The following is a 17,549-nucleotide window of genomic DNA, read 5'->3' as shown; positions in this document are numbered from 1 at the left end:
ATTGTGCAGCGTATTATCCCCTAAGCATTTATGAACCATTTTATTTTTGTTGTTGCCTCTATTGTAGAACACATGCATGCATATATTGTTGCTGTTCGGAGTGCGGCTTTTAATGATCTTACATATAAGATTATTAATGCAGCTACTGTAAGCCCACGTACCAATAGTGCTTGTGCTTGTCGTATCAAAATTAATGACCTTGAACTGGCGTGGGGATGACATCACAGTAAGGTCACTTAAACTAAAGAATTATAGTTTTTCCTATTTCCAACTGGCGTGTTTGTCGTATTCGATGGTTTGTTAAATAGACGACTTTCGGCCTGTTGAAATCTTCCGCTCTGCAGTGTGCTAGTGATCGCCAATAACTTAGCTGTTGTTTGCTCGCTATACGCATGAGTGGTGTTAGCGAGCCATGTTTCAACATCTCCGACAATGCTCTCAAGCGATTGCGTTTGATCGAACGAATTGTATTCGCCGCTTTTTATCTGAGGCACTGTAATGTCATTGACCTCATTACTTGGCAGTTCTGGCAACATGTACTCCTCAACAAATTCACTACCATCTGTTACGTAAAAATCAGTGATTGAATCAATGCTAGTTGTTTGTTTCACATCACTAAGCGCTTGACGCTTGTGTACTGTAGAATCATAGCTCAGTGGCACAGTGCTCAAAATCGTGCTAAATTCGCCTGGACGTCGACCAGAAACATACAATGTGATTATACTAGATCCCTCTGGTGCTTCATCTTGTGCTGAATGATGTTTTCGTTTATGTGACTTGCCAGATTTACGTGACTTTTTCCGCACAACTTTATTTGACTGATTTTCTTCGATAATAGGTATATCATTTTCATTTTCATTGGATAGCCGGATATTATTCGAATCTAGATCCTGTATATTATCTGATAGCAGCAGTTGTGGTGCTGTTGAATGTAGTATGGGTAGCTGTTCGATTTGTGGTTGTAGCTGCTGTTGCAATAACAATTGTTGTAGCAATAAGTTGTTGACTTGCGGTACCTGGGCAATCAATGGTTGTTGCGTTGAAGTCGTTACAATGGTATCTGTGACAAATTCCGTAGCTGTTATTGTTTGGGCCGTTGTATCATAAACGGTGGTCAATATCTTTTTCCCCTGGAATGTTACTGGCAAAACAGTGGACATTCCCTCAAAAACCGTTGTAACGTAGGTAGATGTATGTGTGCGATATTCGGTAACTGGCGTTGCTATCACATGGGTACCTAATGAACCGATTGCTAATTGATTAGGTGTAGGTGTAGTTGCAGCGCCTAATGCACCAAGCAGGGGGTTTGCAGGCGGTAGGCCAATATTGCCAAGTAACAGCTGTGATAGTAATATGTTAGCCAAAGGCGCATTCGCAGATATTTGTGGATGTGATGTTGAAACAACATTTTCCACTGAATAAACAGTTGAAGGTATTATGTGGGAAAATGATGTTTTTCGCCCACGTATTGTTGTTGGCGTGAATATTACAGTTGTAGTCGGCGACTCGTGCAGCACATACTGCGTGATTTCAGTGGCGCCACCAAAATTCACACTGGAGTCTTCGCGTATCAGTGCCAACATTGTCTGCCCATTACTACCAACAAAACTGGTGAATTGTTGGGGCCCCAATACCTCTGTGCTCGTCTTCGCTGTAATAACATTTTTATATTCGGTTATTTTACCATTTACAATTGGTATAGTTACTTCTGCCGGTAGCACGTGTGTAACGGTAATGGTTCCAACATTAGGTATTACAACTAGATCGGCATTGTAATCATTACGACTACGACCGCGCATGGTGGTACGTGTGCGACTCAAATTATTACGCCCTCTCGGTGATGTATTTCGCACAGATGAGTCCTGTGACAAATTATTCTTGTATGATTTTAAACGGCGAGTGCTGCTTGTGGACGCCGGTGATGTTCGACGAGCTGAGGCCGCAGTTTGTGGTCGACGAAAATTATTTGTGCCGGCACGCGTCAAACCTTTCTGAGTTGTGATGTTATCTTTCTCACGTAGAGTAAATTGGGCGCGTCCATTTGTGGGTCGGGTTGGTCTTATTGCACGATGATTTGCTGTACTAACTATCGTGATCGCAGCTGCCTGCGTACTATGAAGTCCCGTATAGCGCGAGACGAAACGTCCGCTCACCCTTGGCCGCGTTGGTGCTGTGGTCGGTGGTAGCGTTTCTGGCTCGACGTTTTCAGTAAAATTGCGTTCTTCGTCAGCTGAAGTAAGCTTTGGGCGACGGAATCTGTTACGAAAGTTACTACGCCTGTGTAACGACTTATCGGTTTCACGACGTACCCGTAAATACCTTTCAGGTTTCTCATAGTATTTTATATATCTATCGGTTTTAACTGTTTTCAATGCCACTGCCTTTATCGAAGATTTATGCTGTTTGGAATTAGAGCGACGACGTCGGCTGTTATCACCATCGACATCATCTTCATTATCCTCCTCATCTTCGTCATCATATTCAGAGTCGTCATCTGCATCGAAGTTACCTTCTAATTTTTCATCCTTTTTATTTTCTTTTGCTTCATTGGTTTCTTGATTATTTTGTTTCTGAAGTAGTCCGCGTGGTGGGAAAAGGCTATTTTGAGGGCGTGGTTTGCTTGCTATGTTTCCAATTTGTGGTCGTTGAAAGCTGCGTGGACGCGATTGTGGTGTGGTTGTTGTGGTGGTAGAAGGAGTAGTTGCAGATTTGGCGCGCCCTGTTAAAGGATTTCGCCGTGCTGAAACCGCACCACCAGTAATAGTGCGCTGGCTAGCTGGTGTAAAGCCAGCTGGGCGATTTATTGGTCTACGAAAGCGTAGTAAAGGGTTTTGGTTTCGACGAATGGCATCAAGCGTTCCCTCTTCATTTTCGTTGTCATTTATGTGCAGTACAGGCGTAGTTGACTCCTCTTCCCCGCTTACATCAGGTGTCAAAGTAGTTATGCTCTCTGTTGCCGTATTTTGATAGCCAGGTAGTCCCAAACCAGTTGGCTTAACACGTATACGTGAATTACCAGCATAAGAAGTTGAAAAGACTGGCCGAAAAACTCCAGAAGATGAGGGCCGTATCAAAACCCCCGCGCGTCGTGTAGAAGACTGTAACAACGGACGAGGAGAAGACGAAAGTCGATTTCGGCTACCGACAAAACCACTACTAAATGAAATGGACGGCGAATTTAGTCCACCACTATTACCAGAAGGCTGTGAGGATTTTATTGGCCGACCAAAGGATCTACGAGATGAAGAACCATTAGAAATAACAGGTGAACCTGTCGAAATAGGACTACTATAAAGCCCACCTTTTCGTAAAGTGCTAAATCGACCGGTGGTTTTTAGCGCCGGTGTTGCAGTTATAGTTGGTGTGAAATCAATACGTGTTATAATAGTTGCGCTACTTGGTGCACCGCTCTTTTTCTTTGGTGCGAATTGTGGTCGGTTGCGTGATGCGAACGGGCGTATTACCGGTGTAAAAGTACGTTTCTTTGATTGGAATGGCAAACGACCTTTATTGGCTTCATCCTCATCAGTTTCATCTTCATCATCGTCTTTAGAGCTATCGTTGCCTATGGGCAAATCGGTAGCACTTTCTGCGGAGCCATTGTCTGCAATACTTGCATGAGCAGTCGGTTCATTTAGCGTTACTACTTGCGTGGCCTCGATTGCTGGAGGTGTTATGGGTGTAAGTGTTGGTTCAATAACCTCACCGGAGGCCATAACGTTATTTCCATTCAACTTATTTGTCTCAAAAATAAAACTAGATGTGCTCTCAATAATTTGAGCATAACGATTCTCAATAAAAGTTCCAATAACTTTCGACTGATAAAAGGTTGTTGTATGGTTGGCAATTCGTGTGCCTTCAATTAACCGCACCAAACCCGTTTTATAATGACGCGCAGTGCTACCATCCGCATTCACTGCGACTGCATTGGTGCTCGGCTGCAAAGCTTTCTTCGCTTCATCAATATATAAACTCGACATGCTGCTGGTAATTTCGGAAGGCGAACCATCGGCAGCGGTAGTGGGCAGTACCTCCGTGGTAAAATACAATGTACTAATGCCTTCCGAATCGATGATCTTTTTATAGTCGTAAAGCACAAGAGCTGCTTTTGGCAGAGCTAGGGTACTGCCGATTTTACTTTCATTACTCATGGAGGGTCTTAAGTCAATTAAACCATCAATATTGCTAACTTCAGTAGTGCCTTCATCATCTTCAACTGCTTTAGTTGCATCTGGCAGTATGAGTGTTGGCATGACCACATTAGTGACTGTTTCGAAACGTGAATCTGTAATTGTCGTATCAACATCGTATGAAGTGGTGTAATATGTATAGGTTGTATAGTAAGTCGTGGGCTCAAAGATCTCTGTCTTATGTATTTCGTCAGCATTTATTGGTACGTTAATCGAATCTTCTGATAAGCCACTGGTAAAGTTATCTATTTGATTATCAGTTGCATCAGCAATTGCTTCTCCAGTTGTTGTACTTATGTCTAGCGGTACGTAACTATTTAATGAAGAACTGATTGTAATCAAAGCAGATATTGATGGTATTAAACTCGGTGGAATAATATTTGAAATTGTCTCCTCTCTGCTAAGAGTTGTTATTTCCCCATACTTTGCTAGTTTCGTCCAGTAGGTGAAAGTGGTGAAATATGTTATAGGTAGCGTTGCTTCGTCAATACTTTCAGTTTTGCTCGGCTGCAATGTTTCGGTAACTACATTGGTTATTGTCTCTAGGCGACTAACTACATTTGTATCATCATTGTTATACATCGTTGTATAGTACGTAAAGGTGGTGAAACTCGTCTGTAACAGCAATGTAGCTGATGGCCTTATTTCGTCTGTATTACTCTCCGAACTTATCTGGTCATCCACAGAATCAAGCTTTTGGTTAATGATATGGTGATCGCCATTCGAACTGCTGGACCGCACATCAGTAACTAGAGTAACAGATGTATAGTTGTTAAGATCAGGCTCTGACTGATTGCTATAAGTAGATACGGCGTGCGTGCGGATCATAGTGCTATAGCTTAATTGTTGATGGTCATTCGACATGTTTTCTTCTATTTCTTTCACTCCATTTAAACTGCTAACATTATTGGCTAAAATAGTGTTTGTGACTTCTGTAGATCTATCGACCGGCATGCCAGTTACTTTTGCTTGTGTTGCTTTATTAATTGCAAACACAGTGGTAGGCGCTATAGAGTCTGTAACGTAATTTGTGTACACCACGGTTCTGGACATGGTTTCTGTTTCACCCTCTACAAATATAGTTGTGTAATACGTATAGGTTGTAAAGTATGTTTTCACTACTTTGTTGTCATCTAAAACGGTAGTGGTAAAGCTTAGTTTCTCGTCAATGGCATCAGCATCAGTGCTGCTGTCTTTGGTATATTCCCCTTCACGCAATATGCTCTCCAACTCGGTCGGTAGTACAAATTTTGAGGTACTTGCAGATTTACTAGCGCTGTGGTCATGCTGATTCCTCATATTAAATCCCTCTTCTACACTCATAGTGTTCGCTGTAGGTGATATTATGGAAGCAGTTGATTTTATTTCCCCGCTGCCTGGTTTCAAAGTAGACGTCAAAACATTGGTAAACACTTCCGTGTGGCTTGATATACTGGTACTACTGCCGTCATTAAAGAATGTTGTCAGGTAGGTATACGTTGTATAGAGTGTCTTATAAATTAATTCAATCTCTTCACCGGAGTCCTCTTCAACCGAGTAGACTACGTCATCTAGATCAATATCAGTATCAGCATCGGTATCGGATCCTGTATCGCTGGCGTCTGTTGCTTCTTCCTCATATTCTACTTCGTTTTGGGCTGCGGTTGTTGTTGAATTTGTTTCATTCAACACTTCAACTTCTGTTTCATTAACAATCTGTAGCTGTGGCTTTTCTAACTGGGAAGTATCTTCTAGCTCCATTATCGCAATACTTTCAGTTAGATTGTTTGTCGCTGTTATTATTCCGGTTGCTTTAGGTTTTATACAATAGTGCTTAGTTGTTTCTAAAATATCAAAGGTCGGCGGAATTAAAGTTTCAATTTTGACTGTTTTATTTTCTTCTTGTGAACCAGTTATGGCTTCGTATACCGTGTTTAACTGAGTTGTTGTTGGCGCTTTTTGCGTAAGAAAAGTCTGTGAAGTTCTTATGCAGTCCTTGAATTCAACAATATCATCATTGACAACGATTTCTATCACACTGGCATTGGTCGGCGGCTTCACCGGCTGGCCATCACTGCCGGGGTCAACTGTTTCTATAGTTTTAAAAGAATTGTGCTCTTCTACGCTCTTTTCTTCCTCAAAGTTATTGTTTGCAATAATTTTCGGCAGATCTCTGGTTGCGTCATTGATATCTTCGTATTCTTCCATCGTTGTTTGGCTATTAGTTGTTGTTTCGTAATCGAGTTGTATTCCATTTGCCTCTAACATATCAGTGGTATCAGTTACCACTATAACATCTTTATGCACTTGTGCATATTTCAAGTTCAAAGTAGATGTTGGTTCAACAAAGTTAGCAAAGGGGTCGTCTTCGAAAAATATTGTAGTTGCGCCACCTAAGATCTTCACGGAGGAACTAGCACTTAGTAGAGAAACATCCGCATTAGTTGCTTCAGAGCTGCGGTCTTCACTGCTTTGTACAGATAAAACCGTCGTAATTATATTCCTTTCAACAACTAACTGGTCAGTAGACATTTCCTCATCCTTAACTGCCGTTGGTGCAATTTTTGTCTGCGTAGCAGATTTGCGTGCTGCCTCTGCGCGCGAAAGAGAGGCGTATATTTCCAAAACTTCCTGATCAGAAGGGCGGGAATATGTAGCCGTTGTCACCAACGTCTGCTTGTCAACTGTGAGTATGATTTCGCCCAAGCTCATTGACTTATTTACCTCATTTTCTACATTAATGCTGCTTGTAGCATTACTTATTACAACACCCACATGGGATATTTCCAATTGACCGTCCCTACTATATGCCACTTCATGTGAGATCTCTTTTGGTCCCTGCGATGGCATTATGGTAGACATAAAATATATGCTCAAACTATCATCCTGCTGTTTACTTAAATTATTTACTTGAACAGTTTCTAAAAACTGCGTGTTTGCAGCTAATGTAGGTGCTATGAATTCTGCATTAATGCTTATAGCCACAGTAGATACCTGGGCGTTTTTAATGCCACCACCATCCAAAGTTGCTTCGCCTTTTATCGAAGTCACGTGACCCAAATTTATGTTGTGTGAGTAAGTACTTGGAGAAAAAACAATTACACTATCACCTACAATAGTGGTAAAATCCGCGAATCCATAATATGTTGTGGTCGAAAAATGCCTAGTGAAAAGTGCTGCTGTGTGCGGCGGCTTTAATGAACTACTAATATTACCATTAACACTTTTCAATTGTTGGTAATAATGTTTTGGTGAGCGATTGAGGTACAATTCATTATTGTCAATACTTTTAAATAAACGCGAAGATTTTCTGTCTTCGCTTTCTACTGAATGCTGAGATAACTGTACTTGTTTTATGGTGTTTGCTGTGGAAAAGCCACTTGGCGAGAAATGATTACGAACGGTATATGTGGGTAAGTCACCAATGGGCAAAACTTTATTCGCTGCCAATTCGCCAGCGTTCTCTTCCAACTGCCCTAAGCGGCTTGCTATGTGCAAAGGAATAGCTACAAGCCCATTTGCCTCAACGCTGTGTCCATTGTTGTTGCTATTACTAAAGTTTGTCGAAATATAGCCGGGAACCGCTGAAACCAAAGTGGTAACTAACTTTTGTTGTTTTTTCTTTATCTCGCTCACATCAATAAAATCAGTATTACCAACAAAAGCACTGCCACCGTCAATTAGTAAACTATCATCAATATCTTGCCAATCTGGCTGATCGGCGTTGAATAGATCATTATGACTCTCTAACAGGGATTTAGTTTGCAATTCCAAATTATCACCCACCCAGCTGGTAACAACTGTAGGCGAAACAAACGTTTGATGCGGTAGCTGGCCGTTGTCGTAGAACACTCTTGAACTTTTCTTTAAGACTTGTGCATATAAACGTCCATTTTCCAGCGTTGTGCCCACTATTTGAGTGGCATATTCTGTTGTTACGCCTTCCTGTATAAAGGTGCGTGCGGTTGACGTTAAAAAGCCAACTTCTGGACGCACATTTACAAAGTGGCCTAAATGACCGTTACGTCCACTGTTTTCATTATTAACCAATAAAACCGTCGTTATATCTGTCCAAATGAAATTGAGTCGAAGAGATTAATCATCCAGCAAATGGTTAATTAACAAGTGAAACCACACCGTTAAAGCAGTCCGTTTTACAATTTTATTGATTTTTAGTACAGTCCAGTAAAAACCAGTTAAAAATATGTTTAAAAAAGTACAAAAATTTAATAAATATTTATATATATATAAATAAAGTAGTAAATAAATAAATATATATATATGTATAAGAACATATATTTGTATATATACATATATGTATGTACATGAAATGAAAAAGTATACGTACATATATGCATGTATGCATATATACAATTTTTTTTTGTATTATTTAACATACATACAAAATTTGTAGCAGCGATATTCAGATTCGTAACACATGTAGCAGCAACAAATGGTTGTAGTAGTTATTGTAGGTAATATCAAAATGGAGGTGATATATAGATTTATAAGAGGTAGTGATAGATTGGTGCAAGTAAGTGACGTAACCAATGCCAAACAAATCCATTTAAAGAGTTAAGAAAAAGGAAGAGAAAGAAAATAAAAATACAAAAGTGGTATTAGCTATAAATCGAAAAAATAATTTATAGTACATACTTAGATATAAACATATACGAGGGTCACTATCTTTGAGTCTTGACAACTCTAAGCATTATCAGATGCTAGCTTTCATTTCCATCCGAAAGTTTAAAATTTTTGATTTTAACCATATCCGAAAGGTTTTTTTTCATTTAAGCCCGAATTGTGTTATCTCCAATTGTCTTGAAAATCGTACATCATAAACAAAAAAATGTAATTTATTCGTGAAATTTTTGTTTACTGTAACTGCGAATGAACGTTATCCAAACAAGTTACATATGGGCATTTTCACGGTAACGGACGCGACATTTGTACGCTTTTAAGTGCGTCCAAAACAATGAAGACAAAGTAAAAGTTTATATATATTGATATTGTTTTAAATGGCTGACGGAGTGCTAGATTTTAATATATACGGGAAAGATCTCTTACAAATAAGTACGTAGTTATAAGCAATTATAAAGTGATACGGACGCGACAAAAAATAGAAGTTTTTTTGAGGCGCATTCAGAAATATACAAAATTCAGCAAATTAAGGATTTTTATATATATATACAATATATATGTTAATAAATGCGAACAGATGACTGTTATTCGTAGGTTTATGAAATATGATAATTTTCTCTTCGTTTTTTTTAAGTGAGTATAGAAGAAATACGGACGCGACATAGCGGACGCGACAAAATTTTCCATGAGCTAGGAAATAGAATTTTTTTCATTATAACACTTCAATTTTATTGAAAATAAAAACTCAAGTAATATTACAGTAAAAACGACTTAAAAAATTAAGAAGAAAGTTATTAGTTTTTGTGATGGTCTATTTTAATTATTTTCTTTAATGAATAGGCCGTCCGAGCAACTTCAATACATTTACTGTCGAAATATGAAAACCAATGCATACTTTTAACTCCTTTGATATATGGAACATTTTGCCATAACTCTGACAGTTGATTAGAAAAACTATCAATTTGTGTTCCAGAGATATACAAAATTTTAGCTCCATCAATGTTGTTCTTAGCACATTCATAGAAGCATAAGGCATCACCGAGAATGATATTTCTTGCTTTAACGATTTGCCAGACTTTTCGTTTAACTACGGCACCTATTCCGTGTACAGCACCTTTGCCATGTGAAGTGGTGAAAAAATTCCACTCTAAGATTCCGCAATGAAATTCAGCTGCAAGTCTTGGAATACTAGAAAGAATAAATTTATTTTTGAATTGGGAAGTGCTTCCATCAGAGAAAATATAAATGCTGGTAACTCCTTTGTACTGGTTTTGTAAGATATTGATAACTTTGCAAATAAAGCAGTAAATGTCGAATTTACTGTGAGTCATTCTATCACTGATAACAGCATAGGACTTGGTTTCACCAAGAACCTAAGCTACGCACGTAAACACTGTTACTTGGTTATAATTAAAGTGGGCATCTTGAATTTTGTTTTGGCATGTCAAGCGATAATTTTCAGCAAAATCAACTTGAATAACAATTTCATTAGCTGCTAAATTTTTCTTTTTAATTTCAATTTTAATCTTGTGCAATCTCTACGACTTTATTTAAAATTTAAGGTTCGCGGTAACGGACGCGACGAATTTCAAACACCAATAAATTTTATTAATCGTTTTTGTCGAGAGTCAATGGCTACTTTTCTTAAGTGAAATAAGTTATTTGCTTAAAGTCTGAAAGCAATTTGTACTTCAACACTTTTTGCACTAATGAGAACAATAAATGCTATTTTTCGGTAACGGACGCGACATACGAATATAAGCAGAAGTAATCAAAAAAAAAACTACCGTTATTCGATCTCCACTAAGTCTCCCTGCTTGTTAAACATTGTGTTACTATCAGTAGAAGATTTTTAAATTATAAAAACATCATAGTATTGCTGTGACTAAGGGAATACTACAAGGAAAAAAGTTGGTATATTTGGTCAAAAGAGTTCGATTTTTGTAAATTTTGTATATTCGTTGTATATTTCAGCTCAAAATTAAAAGAAAAGAAAAATTCTTTTATATTTATAAAGTAAACACATTTGCGATTTATTATTCATCAACAAAAAGTTTTCAGGAACAGTTTGAGTTTTGCACTCGTGGTTGACCTTTTTGTGAAAATGCCCATATGTAAACTGTAACTGGATTCAGCATTCAAAGGGATATACTTCATGGGGATGTCACAAAGGGTCCGTTGCGGCAACCCATTTGATTGAAAGCAAATTTTATACTTCATTGTGTATAAACAGGTGTTTGCTGGTTGTGAAATATAAAGGGTTTTTCAATTGGCGCGGGCCGATTTTAGCGCCCTGTGGCAGCCATTTTTTTTGGTGACATCTGTCAAATCTTTTGTTTATTATTCAGTTGTTTATGACAAATCATCATGGCAAGCTACACAATTGAACAGCACGTTCAAATGATAAAACTTTATTACCAAAATGAATGTTCATTAACGCAAACGTTTTTCAATTGGCGCTGGTCGATTTTGGCGCCCTGTGGCAGCCATTTTTTTTTGGTGACATCTGTCAAATCTTTTGTTTATTATTCAGTTGTTTATGTCAAATCATCATGGCAAGTTACACGATTGAACAGCATGTCCAAATGATAAAACTTCATTATCAAAATAAGTGTTCATTAACGCAAACGTTGCGCGCATTGCGCCCATTTATCGGTAGACGTGGTAGCCCTTCCAATTTCTTATGGCCCATATGGACCTAGACGACATGTGGTTCCAGCAGGACGGCGCTACGTGCCACACAGCAAACGCCATTTTATTCCATTTCAACATCTACCCGCCCTTATTGAAAAACCCTATATTATAAATAGACGGTTTTAATAGAATTAGTTGTAGTCGTAGACATTTCATTTAAATTTCTTTATTCTGAGCATTTACCATCGATAAAAAATTGCGCGATACAAAATTGTTCTTCTTGTTGTTTTCGCTACTCTTGCTGTACGGCAAAATTAGTGAAATGACAGTTTTTGCGCATTCCGTTTCGTGTTATGTTTGCTGATTGCACTTATTGATACTGCCCAAGGATAATATAATACAAGATTGTGCCTTCCGAATTCGCTGTGTCGTCAAGCGAATATACATACAATATGAGGTCAGTCCATAAGTTCGTGCGTATTTTACACATAATTTCACTTTTTTACGATTTTTGCACACAAAAAATTATTCGCGGAATATAACGGAACTATTTATATTTTCTTTGATATATTGTGCATTGAACACGTGATTTTAATCGCGGATAGAAGCACATGTTGTTAAAAAATAAAATGTAATCTTCGAAAGCGTATAAGAGGCATATTTTGTATTTTTTTTTATAAAAGTGGTAAAAGTGCAACAACTGTAGCTGCAGAAATAAACACTGCTCACGGAGAGCATACTGTGAGTGTAAGAACTGCACAAAAGTGGTTTTCAAAATTACGAAGTGGTAACTGCGACGTGCAGGATGCCCCGCGCGCTGGTCGTCCTGAATTCTTTAACTCCGACGCCTTGCTCGAACTCGTGGAGGCTGAGCCAAATTTGACATTCGATATGATAGCTCAGAGGATAAATTTATCGCATGGAACAGTTCACAGGCACCTGGTTCAGTTGGGAAAGGTTTCAAAGTTGGGAAAATGGGTTCCGCATAGAATTTCCGTCGCCAACCTGAGAGTGAATGTGTGTTCTCAGCAGAGAGTAAATGTGTGCTCTCAGTTGCTGCAACGGCTTGAAAATCAAAGTTTTTTGAACCGTATCGTTACTGGTGATGAAAAATGGGTCCTTTACAATAATCCTGTTACGCCAATGATTAGATAAAGATGAAACACCATAACTGACCCCTAGAGATGGCCTTCACTCTAAGAAGATTCTCCTGTCTATTTGGTGAGACATGGCCGATATTGTTTATTATGAACTTCTGGAACCAAACCAGACGGTAACTGCTGATTATTATTTCCATCAGCTATCAAATCTGAATGAGGCACTTAAAGAAAATCGACCGTCTTTAGTGAATAGACGCAAAGTTTTGTTTCACCACGACAACGCAAGGCGAGCATTAGGCAAGCTGAACGAGCTCGGATGGGAGCTAATGCCGCATCCACCATGCTCTCCGGATATTGCACCTTGTGATTATCACCTTTCCGTGGACTTCAATCCCATATAAGTAAGAATAACTACTCCTCAAAAGAAGCTATAAAAAGGGATATCGAAGCGTATTTTGGGTCCAAGGACAACACATTTTTTGAGCAGGGAATTAAAAATTTGCCTAAACGTTGGGAAGACATTGTAAACAATGAAGGAAAATATATTATTGATTAATAAATACTGTAAACATTTTTTTTATTAATTTTAAAACCACCTTTAAGAAACGCACGAACTTATGGACTGACCTGATATAAGTTAAATGAAACACTTTTAATTTTCATTTTTATTCTCACTTTATTCACACTTCACTTACACTTACACTTACACTGTCACTTACACTGTGACTTACACTGTGTCTTACACTGTGATTATCCTAAAAACTAACCGCGCTTAAGTGCTTTTTTAGTGACGACTCTTTCGGCTGTATCATGCGCACGATTCGTTTCGGCAAAATGCGAAACGTCGGCATACAGAAAAAGTACTTAAGCAAGGTGTGGGATAGTCACAGCGGCAATAACCAAAAGTGACTTGACCGATGCTGACGGCCAGCCATCGCCGTACAAACGTACATATATGTATGTATGTATCACACACATGTATGTTTGTCGACTCGAACACCATGCCAGTACCGCTGTGTTAACTTATACAAATAAAAGGAAGGGGAATTACTTGAATGCCCCACATCAAAGGGAGATTTTTCAACATCTCGCTTATTTGCGCCCACGCCCCGATGGAACAGAATGACGATCGACCAAAGATTCCTTCTATCAACGTATTCTGGAACGTTCCTATCAGCACTGCCCCCGCCACGACATATAAATCGTGCTTGGCCACTTCAACGCCAGTGTGGGCAGGGAGGGAATTTTCGATTCCATAGTCGGAAAATTTAGCCTGCAGAACGAAACATCCGGTAATGGACAGAGGTTGATCGACTTCGTCGGGGCCCGAAACATGGTAGTCTGCAACACCAGATTCCAGCATACGAAGATAAACCATACTACGTGGCTGTTTCTTGATCAAAAAACGCAAAACCAGATCGATCATGTTGTGATAGATCGAAGACACGCTTCCAGTGTTTGAGATGTACGTACGACCCGAGGACCCAACATCGACTCGGATCATTACCTTGTTGCAGCCAAACTACGCACTCACCTCTGTACAGCAAAAAACGTACATCTACATACGCAAAGAATGCTAAACATCGCAAAATTGTATTAACAAAGAACAGCCAGAAGATTCGCCAATCGACTCCCACTCTCAGAGAGTAATGCCCAACAATCCGGCATGCACGAGCAATGGAACAACATTTCTGGTTTCTACGCACCGAATAAAAACAACGCCCGAGAATTATATCAGAACAAAGACAGTGATTTGATAACTGACATCCAGAGCGTACTTAAATTATGCAAGCAACACTTCCAGAACTTGCTAAATAGAGACAGCTGCGTATGTCGTAGAGAATGGAAAGATCCCGATACCCCAATCGCTGGCAACGGAGCTGTCGTTCCGCTACCCAACCATGACGAGGAGCGATAACGCGGTTAAAGAACAATAAAGCCGTGGAAGCCGACGGACTGCCGGCTGAGCCTTTCAAGCATGGCGGTGGGGAGCTGGTAAGGTTCATGCATCAGCTTTGATGCAAAATATGGTCGGATGCAAGCATGTCTTCCGATTGGAATTTCAGTGTGCCATGTCAAATCCATAAAAAGGGTGATCCTGCAATTTGTGCCAATTATTGCGGGATCAGTCTTCTAAATATCGCATATAACATTGATATCATCAGCACTTTTTCAAACTGGATAAAGAGGCAAAGCGAATGGGTCTGGTTGTGAACAAGGACAAAACGAAGTACCTCCTGTGACCAAACAAACATTCAGCACACCAGCGTATCGGCACTCACATCAACGAAGAATCTCCGTTTTCAACTAAGTAGGCAACTCTCTCGACAAACAAAACTAACATTCGTTACTTGGAGTGTTTGAGAGAAAGATTTTGCGGAAGATTTTTGGACCATTGCACGTTGGCAACGGCGAAAATCGCAAGCTATGGAACAATGAGCTCTATAATCTTTACGACGCCATAGTGAATAAAGATCCAGCGGCTCCGTTGGCTGCGTCATATCGTCCGAATGGATGAAAACGCGCCGGCTCTGAAAGTATGCGATGCAGTACCAGCTGGTGGTAGTAGAGGAGGAGGAAGGCCTTCTCTGCGTTGGAAATAGTAGGTGGAGAAGAACTTAGCTTCACTTGGAGCTTTCAACTGGCGACGGTTAGCACGAGAAAGAAACGACCAGCGCGCTTTGTTACACTCGAGTAAAATGGCGTAAGCAGTTATCGTCCCGATTAAGAAGAAGAGGAAGAGCAGGTGGTTTCCTGACTTCACCATGCCAAGGTTCAGCCTGGCTGGGGACTCAGATCAAAAATAGTCCAGTCGTGAACGGAGTCCTCCGGATACCTGGCGACCTCCGGTTCTATCTAGCCTTACCTGTGCACACGGACCTCTGTGCAGGCGGACCTCCCTTGTCCGACACTCGTGGGACCAAAAAATGAAAAGAGCTCTAATAAATATATATCTAGCAAGGAGGACGGTTCTCACAAAGAACCGACGAAGGTGAACCCGACTGCTGCCACAGTTGCCAGCAAGGTAGTGGTCAGGCCGCCATTAATAGGAGACAGAGGGGGCTTGAGCGATAGGGCTGGTCCCAGTACGAGTACTGCAGGAGGCAGCGGGAGACGAGGAGGCTTGGGAAAACCAAGCGACCAACACCAGGAGTTACGGGATTAACTCCGCTTAGGGCGAGCACTTCCAATTTCACCTCAACCTCTTTCAGGGGACGGGGGTTGGCACCTGCTTCCAGGTTTAACCGCCAGGTTTCCATAGAAGAGCCTAGTACGTCTAGGCAAAGTACTATTGTAGGGCAGGCGGGACAGGCTAAACATGTCCGTCCCTCTAAGCAAAGCCACTAAGAGAAAAAGGTGGCCAGTAGGGTCTTATTTAAACTAGGGGAGAGCGACAGAACAGCTAACAGAAGAACAGGCTAAGTCGCTGGAAGGGGAAAAGGGAGGAATATCCGTCTGAAGAAAACGGTGGGTGCTACTCCTAAAAGGCAACGTTCTCCAGAGAAAGCAGAAGAAAAGGTCGCCAAAAAGCAAAAAATCGGTGGCCATAAATACCCAACGTTCAGTGAGGTCGTAGAAGGCGGCGGTGAGATACTGGCCGTCATTGACAAGGGAGAGGAGGAAGAGAACATTTCCAAGGAAAAAAGGAGGTGGATTGTGGAGGCTATCGCCGTAGTTTACCTCCAGATCCTAAAGGAACACCCCGGACTCCCTCTCCTTTGCCATGACGCAGGTTGGTATCAAGGTAGAGCAAAGCTCATCGCCTGCGAAGACGTTAAGTCAGCCAAGCTCTACACGTTGGCCGTAGCCAGGGTAGGAGAGGTTTGGCCGGGAGTCAAACTCGAAGCGGTCAGTAAGGAAGAAATTCCAAGCAGACCTCGAGCTCGAGATTAGATTCCGGCCAGGCCGGCAGAGCCGGAAAAAATCGAGCAAATATTTAAAACATGTAATAGAGACCTGCCAACTCACAACTGTAAGGTAGGGAAAGTAGAGAAGCCAATAGAGAGAAGAAGACAGGTGATGCTCATCCTCAATGGAGAATCGCTTGCCCCACTGGCGCAAATAAATTATGTTGTCAGGTTCGGGTTTGTTGACGCAACCATTCGGATGAGGAGGGACAAAGCCGGCTTGCGTAACGATACGGAAGAAGAGTTGGTCTCTAGCCAGAGCTCAACCGGTTCCGAGAGGCTGACCGGTGTGGGGACGCTTTTCAACGAAGAGGATCTCCTCGCTGACACTGAGGGTGGAGAGATCTTGGATGAGGACGGTGATGTCACGATGGCGGAGACGAAACGGACAGATTCACATGAAGCTGATCCAAATTAATCTCCACCATTCTAAACTTGCGTCCGCGCACCTTCCCGCCCACTTGGCTGCCGGTGGACTTGACGTAGCCCTCATTCAAGAGCCATAGATATGCGGCAATAAAATCTGTGGACTCGGAGTGAAGGGCTTCAAACCAATTGCCGTACAAAACACAGGTAAGATCCGCAGCTGCATTCTAACTAGAAATAATATCAATATTTTCTTGCTTACACAGCTCAGTAGCGGCGACTTGGGGGCGGCAAGCAACGAGGTTGGGAAAACCGCCTTTGCCTAACCTCCGCCCATATGGCCCATGAAAAAGGCGACTCGCCGGAAGAGGTTCGGGTGCTCGTGAAAGAGGCAGCTCTGAAGAAGAACCACCTGGTTGTCTCCTGCGATGCAAACGCACATAACACCCTGTGGGGGAGTAGCGACACTATCCCTAGAGGTGAGTCTTTACTTGACTTTATTTTAGAAAGCAAAATAAGTGTGTTGAATTTAGGCTCAGAGCCGACCTTTGTCACAATGAAAAGAGAGGAAGTTCTGGATATCACCCTGGCTTCCAAGATGTTTTCCAACTACAATCGACATTAGATCCCTTCAAGTAAGTAAGTTTAGAAATATACGAAAAACCGACTGGGGATTTCTCAATAATAAACTAAAAACTTTACTGCCAAAGATAGCCCCCAAAGACCCCACT

At 40.9% G+C, this 17,549-nt stretch overlaps 1 protein-coding gene across 1 annotated transcript in view; it reads right to left on the bottom strand.

Moving 5' to 3' along the window:
* Positions 1–235: 235 nt before the first annotated feature.
* Positions 236–17,549, bottom strand: part of LOC128870208 (mucin-17) — a 44,261-nt gene continuing 26,947 nt past the window's right edge. Inside the window, exon 3 of the mRNA XM_054112803.1 lies at positions 236–8,236. Coding sequence (XP_053968778.1) covers positions 237–8,236 — 8,000 coding nt within the window. The 3' untranslated portion in view covers position 236. The remainder of the gene's footprint in view (positions 8,237–17,549) is intronic.

The sequence above is a fragment of the Anastrepha ludens genome, chromosome X (genome assembly GCF_028408465.1).
Source record: "Anastrepha ludens isolate Willacy chromosome X, idAnaLude1.1, whole genome shotgun sequence".
Classification (NCBI taxonomy): Eukaryota; Metazoa; Arthropoda; class Insecta; order Diptera; family Tephritidae; genus Anastrepha; species Anastrepha ludens.
This window is presented reverse-complemented; position numbering and strand designations above follow the sequence as displayed.